Consider the following 12851-nt stretch of genomic DNA (forward strand, 5'->3'; position numbering starts at 1 on the left):
CTTGTGGCACCTTAGAGACTAACCAATTTATTTGAGCATGAGCTATCGTGAGCTACAGCTCACTTCATCGGATGCATACCGTGGAAACTGCAGCAGACTTTATATATACACAGAGAATATGAAACAATACCTCCTCCCACCCCACTGTCCTGCTGTTTAGATAAGCTATTACCAGCAGGACAGTGGGGTGGGAGGAGGTATTGTTTCATATTCTCTGTGTATATATAAAGTCTGCTGCAGTTTCCACGGTATGCATCCGATGAAGTGAGCTGTAGCTCACGAAAGCTCATGCTCAAATAAATTGGTTAGTCTCTAAGGTGCCACAAGTACTCCTTTTCTTTTTACATCAGCACAGGTGCCCCGGTTCAGCTGCACCGCTGTAGTGTGTCTAGTGGAGACACACTCTGCCGACAGGAGACGCTTAGGTCGCTTTGACTTGCGTTGCTCAAGGGGGAGTCTTTTTCACACCTTCGGGTGACGTAAGTTACATCAATTTAAGCAGTAATGCAGAGCTGCCCTTAGCTTGATAACTTGGACAAGACTGTGATGCTGTAACTAGTAAATACTTTATGGACTTGCCTGTTTCCCAAAATAATTGTAAAAGGAAAGTGGTATTGATTCCCACCCCCATCTCCTGCATGATACAAATAGTGTATTTTCATATGTGACAAACCTATAGATAATTTTTTCATATATCAAAATTCTAAAATTTTTAAAAAATTAAATACAAACAAGGATGAAAAATGGAAGAGTCTATTTGCATGATAGTGTAGGTGGCATTAGGATCATCATGATTACCAGCCTGCACCATCGTAGACTAGCTGAAGAACTCTGGTTGTCTCTTTCATGGGATAGCAAACACCACTTGAGCAAAAAGCTAGAACCAGCTCTGCTTAGTGATCTTGTTGAGAAATTCCTCAGGCCAGAATATTCTACTGAACCAGGTCCCCGTACTGAAACAAAAGGACCTGAATTTTGTAGTGCTTAAATAGAATCCAAATATTAATGGATAAAGTTGTTTGATCCCCCTTCCTCTCTCTCCCCCCACCCCCCTCTGTTTAGACGTATGTTAGTCTTGTGCTTCAGGGAGGCGGTAGGAACAGCAATAACAACACTCTGAAGGTGTGAGAGTGATAAAAACAGGGACTGTCTTTGTCATGTCCCTGTCGCCTGCATTATTTATGAGCTGTTATAAAGCTGATGTAACAGAGTGTTGCTGTATAACCCACTGGAGAATTTTGGCTTTCTGGTAAATGTCAGGCAAATCTTATTGGACATGACATTTAGAAAATTACCACTTGTGGTCTAACATATCTTCACTTAAATACTTTAATGAGAATTAAGCTAATATTATGGTGTAAATAATACTTTATCCATCATCCTCTGCAGTTCTGCTGCACTCCACTCTTAGGTTTTGATTTCAAACTGCTGCAAGCTGTCAGGTTTGCCTTTTGACGAATTGCACAGTTGCACCCTTTCGCAGTTGATCTGCAAGATGAATTTTTGCAATTATTTGATTCAGATAACTTTCATATAAAATGCTGAATGTCACAACAGGCACCAGCTGTCTGTATCAGGAGGGACAAATACAAGATGGGCATCTTTCAACCAATCTAGCACCTTTATTCCTCCTCCTAAGAATTTTCACTAAAAATCTTAAGTTTATGGTATAAAACAAATATAATGGTAGAGCATCATACGGGTGCACAACACCTTATCCAAAAAATCACAGGTGCCTGTCCAGAGGAGATCACTATATTCTAAATTATACCTTACATGGCAAAGGATGACAGTAATAAACATTAAACAACTAAGGTTTATGTGCATCTTATTGGTTCTGTGTATGTAAATATATACACACAGAATTGGTTTAGTGTCTGGAGTGAGGGTCACTAAAGAGAGTCAAGTGCTGGCCAGCAATGGAAAGGTAACTGAAAGAAGTGAGTTTTGAGAAGAGATTTAGAGGGTGAGGTGCATGGTTAGAGAAGCTATTCCAGCAGTGTCTGCCCTGGATTATACTGGCGATAACTTAGTGCCTGGCTTTATTTACATCTTGGGGAATAGCACGTAAAACTACTCCAGATAAGTATAGACAGTTTATGGCTGTGATATGTGGTGGTGGTGATGATTATGATTAATTTATGTGTGTTCTGACAATGCTCAGAGGCCCAAAGGATTGGGACTCCATTGTACTATGTGCTATACAAAACTGTGAGAGGGCAGTCTTTGTCCCAAAGAGCTTACAGTCTCAATTTTTGCTTCCCCTGTAGTCTGTTTTTATTTTTGAGACAGTTTGGCTTTCCCAAGGGGTATGTCTATGTGTGAACTCTTAGGGATATATTATTACATCGGAATTGGGGATACCCAGTTGATTCCATGGTAGTTTTGGGAGACTGGGGGAAGAAAATGGAGACATTGATTTTCTTTGTTAATAGACTGTACATTAACGATGAACATCTACAAGATGATGGTTTTAAAAAAAAAATCCTTTGTTACTTAAGGCAAAATACTCCACACATTTGTTGTTTTGAGGCATTAAATATGTTTTGCAAGGTAATTAAGGAGATTAATGCTAATTATAATTGGTGTCCATTCAAAAATGTCAAACCTATTTAAGCATATTTTTCATAATGGTTGTTAATTAGTGAATTGCATTGAAGTTTACATACACAGAGAAGGAGTTAAATGCTAATCAGAAGATGAGCCATGCCACCGTTGATCTGGTGGACATGAGCAGTCGACAGTTGACTAACATGAGTCCAGCAGTGAGACAGATATGTTGCTTCTTCACTGATCTTATTTCCTTCCACAGTATTTTAAAAAGCAGAAACGGTTAATCCCGGAAAGGACGGTGTGGAAATATTTTGTGCAGTTATGCAGTGCAGTCGAACACATGCACTCCCGCAGGGTGATGCACAGAGGTAACATTAATTCAATCTCTTTTCACTGAATAATAATATAATGTTCCAATTAGTAAGCGCCCACATTCAAAAACAATTATGCTGATGTTCACCCAATGCATGTTTAGAGAGAGACTGGTGCTTGCGAGATGGATTTCTCCTTGTCTTTTGCCTCATTGTTAGAAGATTCAGTCCGAAGTGAGTATAGTATTATGAAGATGAGCTGCTTTCTATTCCATACACTGATATTAACTAGAAGTGTCAAACCTGCCATTACAAACGTGTCAGAAGTAAAATGCTGAGACTAGTGGATGCAGCGAACGCTAAGAAATAGTCTTAATTATATTTAGTTCGACCGTAGAGAGAGTTTAGAGGAGTTTTTCTGTCTCGTATGCGGATTTGGGAATATTAATATAAATATGTTCCAGACTTTTTTTATCCCATTCTCAATGTTCATTAATTTTTTCTAGCTCTTGTCTTAGAACTTTTCATCACTTTGGGCTCTATCCAAAAATTACTTTCCCCCTTATAGTACAAATGAAATGTTTTGTGAAGGACTTGACCCAGGAAGTGCAAATGCACCACAAAGGAGCAAATACCAATCTCTGCTGCTCATTAATTCCGTTCCCTTTACAAGTGGCGAGTGCCTCACTCAATTCGCCAGCAAAGAGAGAACTAGAATTCCGCTCCTATGTAGTCGCCTCTTGCATCCTTCCAGGTATGCCTGATTTAGACTACAATAAATAATAGTAGTCTGTCATATATACAGTCTACTATAATTTAGGGGGAAAGAGGATTCACTAGTGCATACCATGACTTGGGGTTTAGCTTGGGGAAACTGAGCTTCACTTACTTTGACTGTCTTATAAGCTGACAAAATATTTTATATAAAGCCCCCTGTGGTGTCCTCTTGGGCAGGATGTGTTGGGCAGAGTGAGAGCTCTGCTTTGTGAGTGAGATGCATACTCTGCTGGGAGGGCTAGTTACATTATCGTCCAAGTTTTTAGTTGCTTTTCTGAAGAGGGCCTTTCCCTCTTCCCACATTGACTTTTTGCAGTTGTTCATTTTCATTGCAAAGATGAGGGAAGGGTCTGAGTGAAGTGAAGGCAATTCAGCGCTTTCCTGCTTTGCTTTTACGTTATTAGACTTGTAAAACTAAATTGTGCACTCTTTTTTTGTAAGAGAGATGGGGGGAAGCTGTCTGAGACATCCTTTTAAAAAAAAAAAACTTAAAAAAAATTCCAATCCCCCTACCCTCTCCTTGATTAGAACCTGCTGTTCCAGTTTAGAATGATCTTTGCCCCAAATGTTGGACTTGAACAGTCACTCATCAGACATTTTCTGATTAAAAATGCATTGTGCTAATGCACTGTTGGCTTATGATTTCTTTGAGTTTCCCCAAAATAGTTGCCTCATACAAAACTCTACAGGGAGAGTGTTGCATCTTCTTGTCCTAGCCCTGGAAGCCATTTCTGATTCAATGTAAGGTATGAGGCATTGCAGGGGGCTTGCATTATTTTTACTTTATAAGATGTTCGGATGTTGAAGACAACGTGATCCATGTGGTGGAAACATTCTGCATTCAGATTATGACATTTGTTTCGTTGTATGAGAGTTTCAGCAGGGGTCAATGTGCTAATGCATGAGCCGAACCCTGTTGGAGTCAATAGAAAGAGCGCCAGGTTGGCTCTGGATCAGTCTCATATCCGGATCCATATATAGTGATGTAGATATGCAGTGTTTAGAATGGAAAGACCACTCCGTTACTCAAACTTTTTAAATCAAGATTAGATGTTTTTCTAAAAGATACGCTCTTGTTTACCACAGCTGTTGGACTTGAAGCAGGAATTATATGTATGGAAATCCTATGGCCTGTGTCGTGCAGGAGGCCAGATTAAATTATCATAATGATTCCTTCTGGCCTTAAAAATCTATTAACCAACATTTAAACAATCAGCCATTTTTAAAAATGAGAAAATTATTAAGTTAGGCTACTGAAGTGGACCCTTGCTTGGCATGTTCCCTGCATGCTTGTAACTGCATGTTCTATTCACAAGCTAGTTCCAACCCATTGCAGTTCATTTCAATGTGAAAGACACACACAAAATCACATTAATGTATCTTACAAACACATTTGTTACTTACCAGGGGACTGATATTCAGTGAGCAAATTGATAATCAAAGGGAGTGCGTGGCAGAATGAACCATGTACAAGCTCATCCTAATTAGGTGACTTCCCTCTCGTATCCTCAAAATGTACTGAGTGTAATATGGCTCCACCTTCATTAGGAGGGCCTTCCCTCTATTAAGCAACCAATTTTGTTGGGCCCTTGAGTGGCCATTTCTGACAGAAGTCAGAACTGACAATAAAATCCAACTTCCCTAGCGCTCCCCCCCACCCCCCCAAACTTAAGCACAAGACCAGCCTTCCAATAGAACAAACATGTTGCTAACATACAGTTTGCAAATTTGCATCTTAAGCTTGATACAGAAAATATAGAACTTCTATGTAAATCACTGTCCCATTCACAAAATATGGAACAGTTTAGGACATGTAAATCAACCTTTGATATAAGGGGAAAGTCAACCATAATAAATAGTTCTCTGTGTAAATGTGACATTTCCAAAGGGAAGCTGGACTTAAATATTTCTTTGATTTCCATGAGTGAGAGAGGTTACCTCTTTTGTTATGCTGTTTTCTGACAACTTTTCCATTGCTAATATTTCTGCTGCACTGAGAAGTATATTGTTTTTTTTTTTTTTTTTATGCAACTTGAAGTCTTGGAAGATTCAGCCTATCAAAGCTGTGCAGAAACATGGTTCTGATTGAGTCTCTCTTTTGTGCAGAAAAGGCTCTAGGCTATGTTTCTATTGCAGTATTACAACAGATAACCTTTTGTGGCTTTGACCTTCTCCTTGTCCCTTCTTGCAGACATAAAACCAGCCAATGTGTTTATAACAGCCACAGGAGTGGTGAAGCTGGGAGATCTTGGATTAGGCCGCTTTTTTAGTTCTAAAACCACTGCAGCACATTCCTTAGGTAAGATGGCATTTCTAGCTACTAAACACACTTACACAATGTATAACTGTGACGTTCAAACAAAGTGATATCTGTCCTCTTAATGTGACAAAGGTTGGTTCAGTGGGTACCTCTGACATGTTTTCTGTGATACAAGTTTTAAGTGCTATTTTTATATATATAGTGAGAGAGAGAGTTTCTTTATGCAAATTTTAAATAGTTTTTTTAGTTAAAACTCTCCCTGACATTTTTTTCTGCAGCATTGTTCACCGTGGTAAGTATAATGGTTTCTAATATGTGACTAGGTTGTCATAGGCATCTTTCTTTATCTAAATAGCACATCTGTGTGTGTGATGCAGTGTGATGTATTTAGAGGATTAATAAACAATAAGATCCAAGATACCTTCTCCCTTTCCTTCATTTCTTTTCTGCACTGATATCCACGGTTGCACCACCACCTTCTTTTGGTAATGTTGATCAGCTCACTCCCTCCAAGATGACATTGCAATTGCTCTCTGAGAATGGGAAGTGTGTAAAAGCACATTTTCAGAGAAGCCCTTCAGTTCACCAGTTCCAAACAAGGATGTTTTCTCAAACAACCACCATAACATCTCAGAGCAACATAAAGCTCTTAGACCTGAGCTGAGTTTCAGGTGAAGGTGTGTGTTTTCTAAACGCTTCCCGTGAACCTGCTCAACAGCAGCGTGGTTTAAAGGTGACTTGCTTTCATAATAAGCTGGTTAAAAATAGTGCAGTAAGGCTTTGAAGTTTTCTGCTATGCAATTATACGTCTTTCAACATCATCCACTGTCCTTGTGTGGTGGTTTGTTTCATAATACTCTTAGTGGCATCTGCAGAAATACTTTTGACCTTTCTGTCTTTAGGAATGACATCACTGTAAGCCTTCATCCCCTGCAATGGGGAGGTAGGGTGTGTGGTATCTAATTTGATACATCTACTGGACAGATTTTAACAGCACTGTGACAGTCTAGTGGTCAGGCAATGGTAGAGGAGAGCTAAGTGGAAGACTTCAGTGTGGCAATGGCAGTTCTTTTGTATCTCTTAGGAAATAAATATACATTCTGTCTCCAGGGCTGTCAATCTGGCACCTTTCATCAGCCTAAAATTCATTTTATGAACAAAGTTTGTTTATTAGGGAGGTTTTCTGTACGCTCCTGATCCCCACACCGGCTGGTACTGCAGTTGGGATATATCCATCCTTCTACAGCATACCGCAATAAGATTTGTAGTTTTAGGATACAGTTGCAGTAGTGTCTGTATAATTATAGTTTGTTTCCAGCAGTGCTTGCCTTGTGCTAGATAGTTACTATATATAAGACAACCTGCTTTCTGCCGCAAAGAGCTTACAGTGCTGAATATTCAAGCTTCTGTAAAGGACACGAAATCAATATTCCACTAATTGCCCAGCAAACTCTTTTGGTTGGGGTTTTTCAGAAACATGAATCTGCAGTCTCTCTGACTCAACAACCATTACTCTTATTCCAGTTAGATAATTTATGGAGCAGCACTGGCTTCAGTGAGAGAGGGTTAACTGTCCTTTCTTTCCTGTTTTGGTGATTCATTGCATTTGTAGTCAAAAGGGGAGGGGAGAAGGGATCTTGCTCTGTTATCCTGGCTAAGAAAATAGACCTTTTCAGTTATCTGGCTTGCTTGACAAATAAGAATCTTGATCACGCTCTGGACGTGATACTATATTGAAGGTTTGGCTAAATTGGTCATTGACAGAACTACAGTGTTAATGTTCTCTGGGCAGTAGTTTGAATTGTAGCTAATAGTGGCTAATATCAGCCCTTAATTGTATCTTTTAAAATGGAATTGAACCCTGAAAAGGGGTGGGTGGGTGCGTGTATGTGTGTGATTAGATGAGGACTGTTCAGAGTTCCATAGATGCGACAGAAGAAACTACCATTTTTATTCCTTTTCATACAGGAATAACAATAGTAGGTTTCACTCTCTTGCCATCAGGCTCATTATTTGAAAAACAGGCAAAGGCTTAAAGTGCTTTGAGCTCAGCAGCATGGTCGGTGGAAGGCACAAGATGCAAAGTGCATTATGGTGATTTAGGCTTCTCTTTGTCTTGTCATAAGTTTTCAAGAGAGAACAATGGCCATTGATACCTGGTGGTATCTTCTTCTTCCTAGAGTTAGGTTGTTTTACTTAATAGTACTTAAAACCTCCCACCTCTGTAGCAAACCAGGTTTTGAGGATCCATTTCCTTTGGAAGTATTTCAGAAACATTTCTAGGTTTCAGAGTAACAGCCGTGTTAGTCTGTATTCGCAAAAAGAAAAGGAGTACTTGTGGCACCTTAGAGACTAACCAATTTATTTGAGCATGAGCTTTCGTGAGCTACAGCTCACTTCATTTCTAATTACTTGCTTTAACAAGGCATTAAGCATCTGCTACTGTAGCATGAAAACTAAGCCTAAAAGGATCCAAGCTGATCCAGACTTAGGATGAGATGAAATCCACAACACACGCCATTTTATTTAACAAAGTATGTGATGACATAGTGTGTGTGTACTGGTGTTTGTACGTAGATGTCTGTAATATGTACATGTAGATTATTAGACTGTGTACACACACAATTTATTTGAGCACTGTCAGCGTTCGGTGTGCTGTACAGATTATAACGGAAGACTCTGCCCCAAGAAGTTTACGGTGAATTAGACTGGCATACACTTACAGCATACAATATACTTGGTGAGTGGAAAGTAAAGGCCCAGTGTAGTGCAGATGTCATTTGTGGTGTTGTGTTATGCACATAGCTGTTCATGTTAATGCATTGAAATAGTAAGTGGGAGAGTTGTATTTAGTACCACTGTAGGATTTCACTGCATTTTTTTTTACTTCTTCTTTTTACTTCTTTACTTGATTTCTTCAGCGAGAGATTCTACAGTGATGAGGGCCACAGTACCTGTGTAGGTAGATAGATAGAACTTCTATACAGGATTTTTTTTTTTTTACCCTCACAGTGAGAGGTAATTGGAAATTTAGAGCATAATTAATTGTTGTACATTATTAATGCAATACCTTCCGCACTAAAATGTAAATTGTTGCATGGATACCATGTGACTGTTAATATACAAGTATCCGATAAGTGCTTTATCTCATCCAATGCTTATTTCTAACACCGAAACTTCATATCAATTGTGGAAAATTAATTTACTATGTTGTTTCAAAGATATTAGAGTTATGAAAACAAATAGAAATGGATATAAAATTAGCAAAGCAAACTATAATTACTTGTTATAAAAGTATCAGAGGGGTAGCTGTGTTAGTTTGGATCTGTAAAAGCGGCGAAGAGTCCTGTGGCACCTTATAGACTAACAGACGTATTGGAGCATAAGCTACCATGGGTGAATACCCACTTCGTTGGATACATGGATACATGTCTGTAAGGTGCCACAGGACTCTTTGCTGCTGTTATAAAAGGCAGCCCTGCTAAAAATCAGATAGTAAGAGATGCAGTAGGAATTTTCAAAAACCTATGACAAATGTACACTTGTTCTCATTACCCAACAAACATCCTTAAATATCACTGTAATCACACACTTCTGTTTATTCCCCTATTTCCACAATTCGAGTGGTGTGATTCCAGACATTTTCAAACAGTTCCTATGTTTGAATAATACACCTTTCTAGTGTATGCAAGATGATAAACAGCATGAATGGTTTTTTCTTTATATTAAGGGACTGTATATAAAATTTGATATTTCATGTAAACTTTGTTACTGTGCATTATTTATAAAGCTCTAGATGACTATATGGTTTGCATCATACCGATACAAGATTTTAGTTTTTGAGAGCATAAAGCGTTTACTATTCCAGAGCATTGTTTATCTTTTTAACTCTGTCACCTCTTTTTAAGTAAAAGGTGTGATCGCCTCAGAGAGGTTGCTTCTTTTCTTTTCCTAGTTAATTATATCTGTATATTGTATTAACATGTTCAAAAATACTGAAGTCTTAGCTCACTAAAGAGCAAGTGCCTCTATTTAAGTTCTTTACCATTAGTTCCCAAGGTCAGTTTTGGACTACACAAGGTGTTTATTTCACTCTGTATTTCTCACATTCAGCAGAAGAGTCTAGCTTAAATTGCCACTACCTGCACTGAATCGACATTTATTTGATAATTGTGTCATGTGCACCACTGAGGTTTTTAAGCATACAGAAAAACAGAGAAGACGTATGAACCTTTGTGGTTAAAAAAAGATGTAATAGCAAGCGAGGTACTTCTAAAATGTACGTACTCAAAATATTAGGACAGTTTTATTTTACTGTCAGATTTCAGTCTAGAAAGTATTTATAAAAAGAGAAAAAAAATCCCCATCAGAGTAAGTTAAAATCACATCATCAGGAATGGGCAAAAATATGATCATGTCCAATAATTTGATTTTATCTAGTTTGACTGCTGTGCTTATTATATTAATAAGAATAAATTGGGGCTTGGAAACTGGCCGAACATGTAAACCAGGCTTGTGACCTTTATCAGAGCTCGTCTTTCTTAATTGAGAAAGGGCATGTAGTAAGAGTTGAAGCTCCTCTCTGTGGATCCTGCCCTTCCTCCAAAGAATTAGCATCCTGAAAGCAAAATGAAAACCAATGTGAAAAGGTAAAGGAATCTAGGTTTCCAAGGGGGAAAAGCGCTGTTCAGAGTGATGCTTGTTTCCAAATAAAAAGTACATTCTTGCATTCAAAAAAGAAAACGTTTGGAGAAAATTGTTTGGAGAAAAATATTTGGAGTAATAGCAGGTTTTACGTAATTGGCTAGATTTGTAGTTTTGTAGCAGCAAGAAACAGAGTCTGGTTTAGAAAGGTTTTTTTCATTTGCAAATTTACATTTTAGTAAGTGCGAATGATATTTCATGCATATTTTATATTTAAGATAGCTAGATATAGATAGATATGATCTTATACAGGCCTAGTCTGTGGTATCTGATACTTCCTGTAGCTATGTTGCCCTAGCAACCACCCTGAACCATAATTTCTAAGGCTGCTGACCCATGAATTGAACACAGGGCTTATGCAAATATATTCATCTAATTTTTTTCTTTCTTTGTATTTCCTACTCTCAGACTGGCATAAAAGGGCATTCGGCAGCACCACAACCCGCCTGACAGGTGTACTATCTGGCCGTGGCAGCACAGCCGCCTCAGTGTCAGAAATGGAAGCCATAATTAGAGCAAGGAACAGAATGAATGTCAAACGAATTACCAGGCAGCAGATCATATTTGTCAGGAAGGATTGGATACATAACAATTAAGTGACAGTACACGCCGGGGTAATGAAAGAAAAATGAAAGATTTGCCCATACACAGCTCACAAGATACAAGCGAGTGTCTTGCTTGGAGCAACAGCAGGCTGCACGACAAATTATGTGGCCGGATTTTGAGGCTCCTGTTTCACCACCATAGTCTGCATTCATAAAACAAGAGAAAGGGAGGCCCACTTCCTGATAGACAGACCTGCAAAAACACATGAACAAACAAACAAAAACTTGGATGCATGCTGGTCCCACTTGGCCCTGACTGCAGTAAAACCAGCATCCTGTATTAATAAGGAAGGGAAGTGTGTTGGATGAATGGTAAACCCCACAAATAAAATGGTCAAATCGACTTTTCCTAGATGGTTAGAGGAATAACGTGTGGGAACTTGTAGGGTACCACATATTCTGCTGCTGCTCTTTTCACTGTAAAGAGATCCCTTGTTCTCAAAGTCTATGTTATTGCAGGGACCACTCTTCATTGCTCAGTGCTTTACCTGAAATCTTCCACATTTTAAAGCAAACCCTTGCAGCTGAATTACTTGCTAAGGTGTATTTTATTAGCTGCCATTGCCAGGTAGCAGTGCTGCCCTTCTGACCTGTCTCCAGTTAAAGAAATTGCTCTCTCCCTCCCTGGATAAATCCCAGGTTTTAGCTGGAAAGGAGAGTGGAGATGCATATCATTAAAACTTCCAGTTATTAAGATTTTTTCCCCAAAACAGAGAGAGTCTTTGGTAAGTGGGATTTTTTTTAAAACTTCATTTCTTTGGAGAAAATATTGCTTAACCCTTTTCACGAAAAACAAAAAATGTACATTCCAATTCTTTTGTTTATTGCAGTGCATGCGTAATTACATTTAAAATCTTCCCTTTTGCTTAGGTATTTCCCTTTTTGTACAATATGGTACCCCCTTGACTCCCCATTTCCCTGCTAGGTACAAGAAGTTATTAAATTTAACCTAATTCCTCCTGTCCAGTAACAAAAGTGAAATCAGATGTAACAATTGGATTTCTGTTGTTTCCCACCCACGGTGCATAGCAGCTTCAGAGTTACAGTGGCTTTCTTCCAGCAAGTAACAGGAATGAGCAGAGTTGCAGTTTTCCCACACTATCTTTTCCATATGTTGCTCTTTAAACTTGTCTTAAAACCCCTTTGTAAAGACCATGTTATACATTTCATCATTCCTTTTCTGAACTTCAGTGAGATGAGCAAAAAGAGGAATAAATCATCATTGCATGGTATTCTATCATGCTTTGTGTAAAGCTGTTAAATACGTCTCACAGCATAAGTTAGGACAGTTTTAAGAGAAGATTGTTAACAGCAGAACATGGTCAAATATTGACTAAAAATTGAACACTAAATTGATGTAGTTTTGGTTTCTTATTAAATGTACCAAACATTTACCTGGTACAACAATTAAATAGCTTATAGATAATTTCCATCAATGTTAAAATTGACTGCTTTTTTATTAAATTGATTACCGTATTTTTTTATTAATGAAAATCCTGTCTGGTGGTATAATCAAAAATTGCAGGTTTGCATAAAAATATTGAAAAAAAAATACTTTGACATTTGTTTTGCCAAATAGACTCTCATCTCCTTGTGTCAGAGCAGATTTTCTTTTTGGGGATACCACCATACATGACAGAC

At 38.4% G+C, this 12851-nt stretch overlaps 1 protein-coding gene across 4 annotated transcripts in view; it reads left to right on the plus strand.

Annotated features, from left to right (window-relative positions):
- The window catches only part of NEK6 (NIMA related kinase 6), a 110801-nt gene that overhangs the window by 72457 nt on the left and 25493 nt on the right, over positions 1-12851 (plus strand). For all 4 annotated transcript variants that reach the window (XM_084649768.1, XM_084649767.1, XM_084649766.1 and 1 more), the window contains 2 exons: positions 2813-2921; positions 5833-5940. In XM_084649768.1, the coding sequence (XP_084505894.1) occupies positions 2813-2921; positions 5833-5940 (217 nt within the window). The remainder of the gene's footprint in view (positions 1-2812; positions 2922-5832; positions 5941-12851) is intronic.

Source organism: Lepidochelys olivacea (genome assembly GCF_965140295.1).
Source record: "Lepidochelys olivacea isolate rLepOli2 genome assembly, chromosome: 16".
In the NCBI taxonomy this organism is placed as follows: domain Eukaryota; kingdom Metazoa; phylum Chordata; order Testudines; family Cheloniidae; genus Lepidochelys; species Lepidochelys olivacea.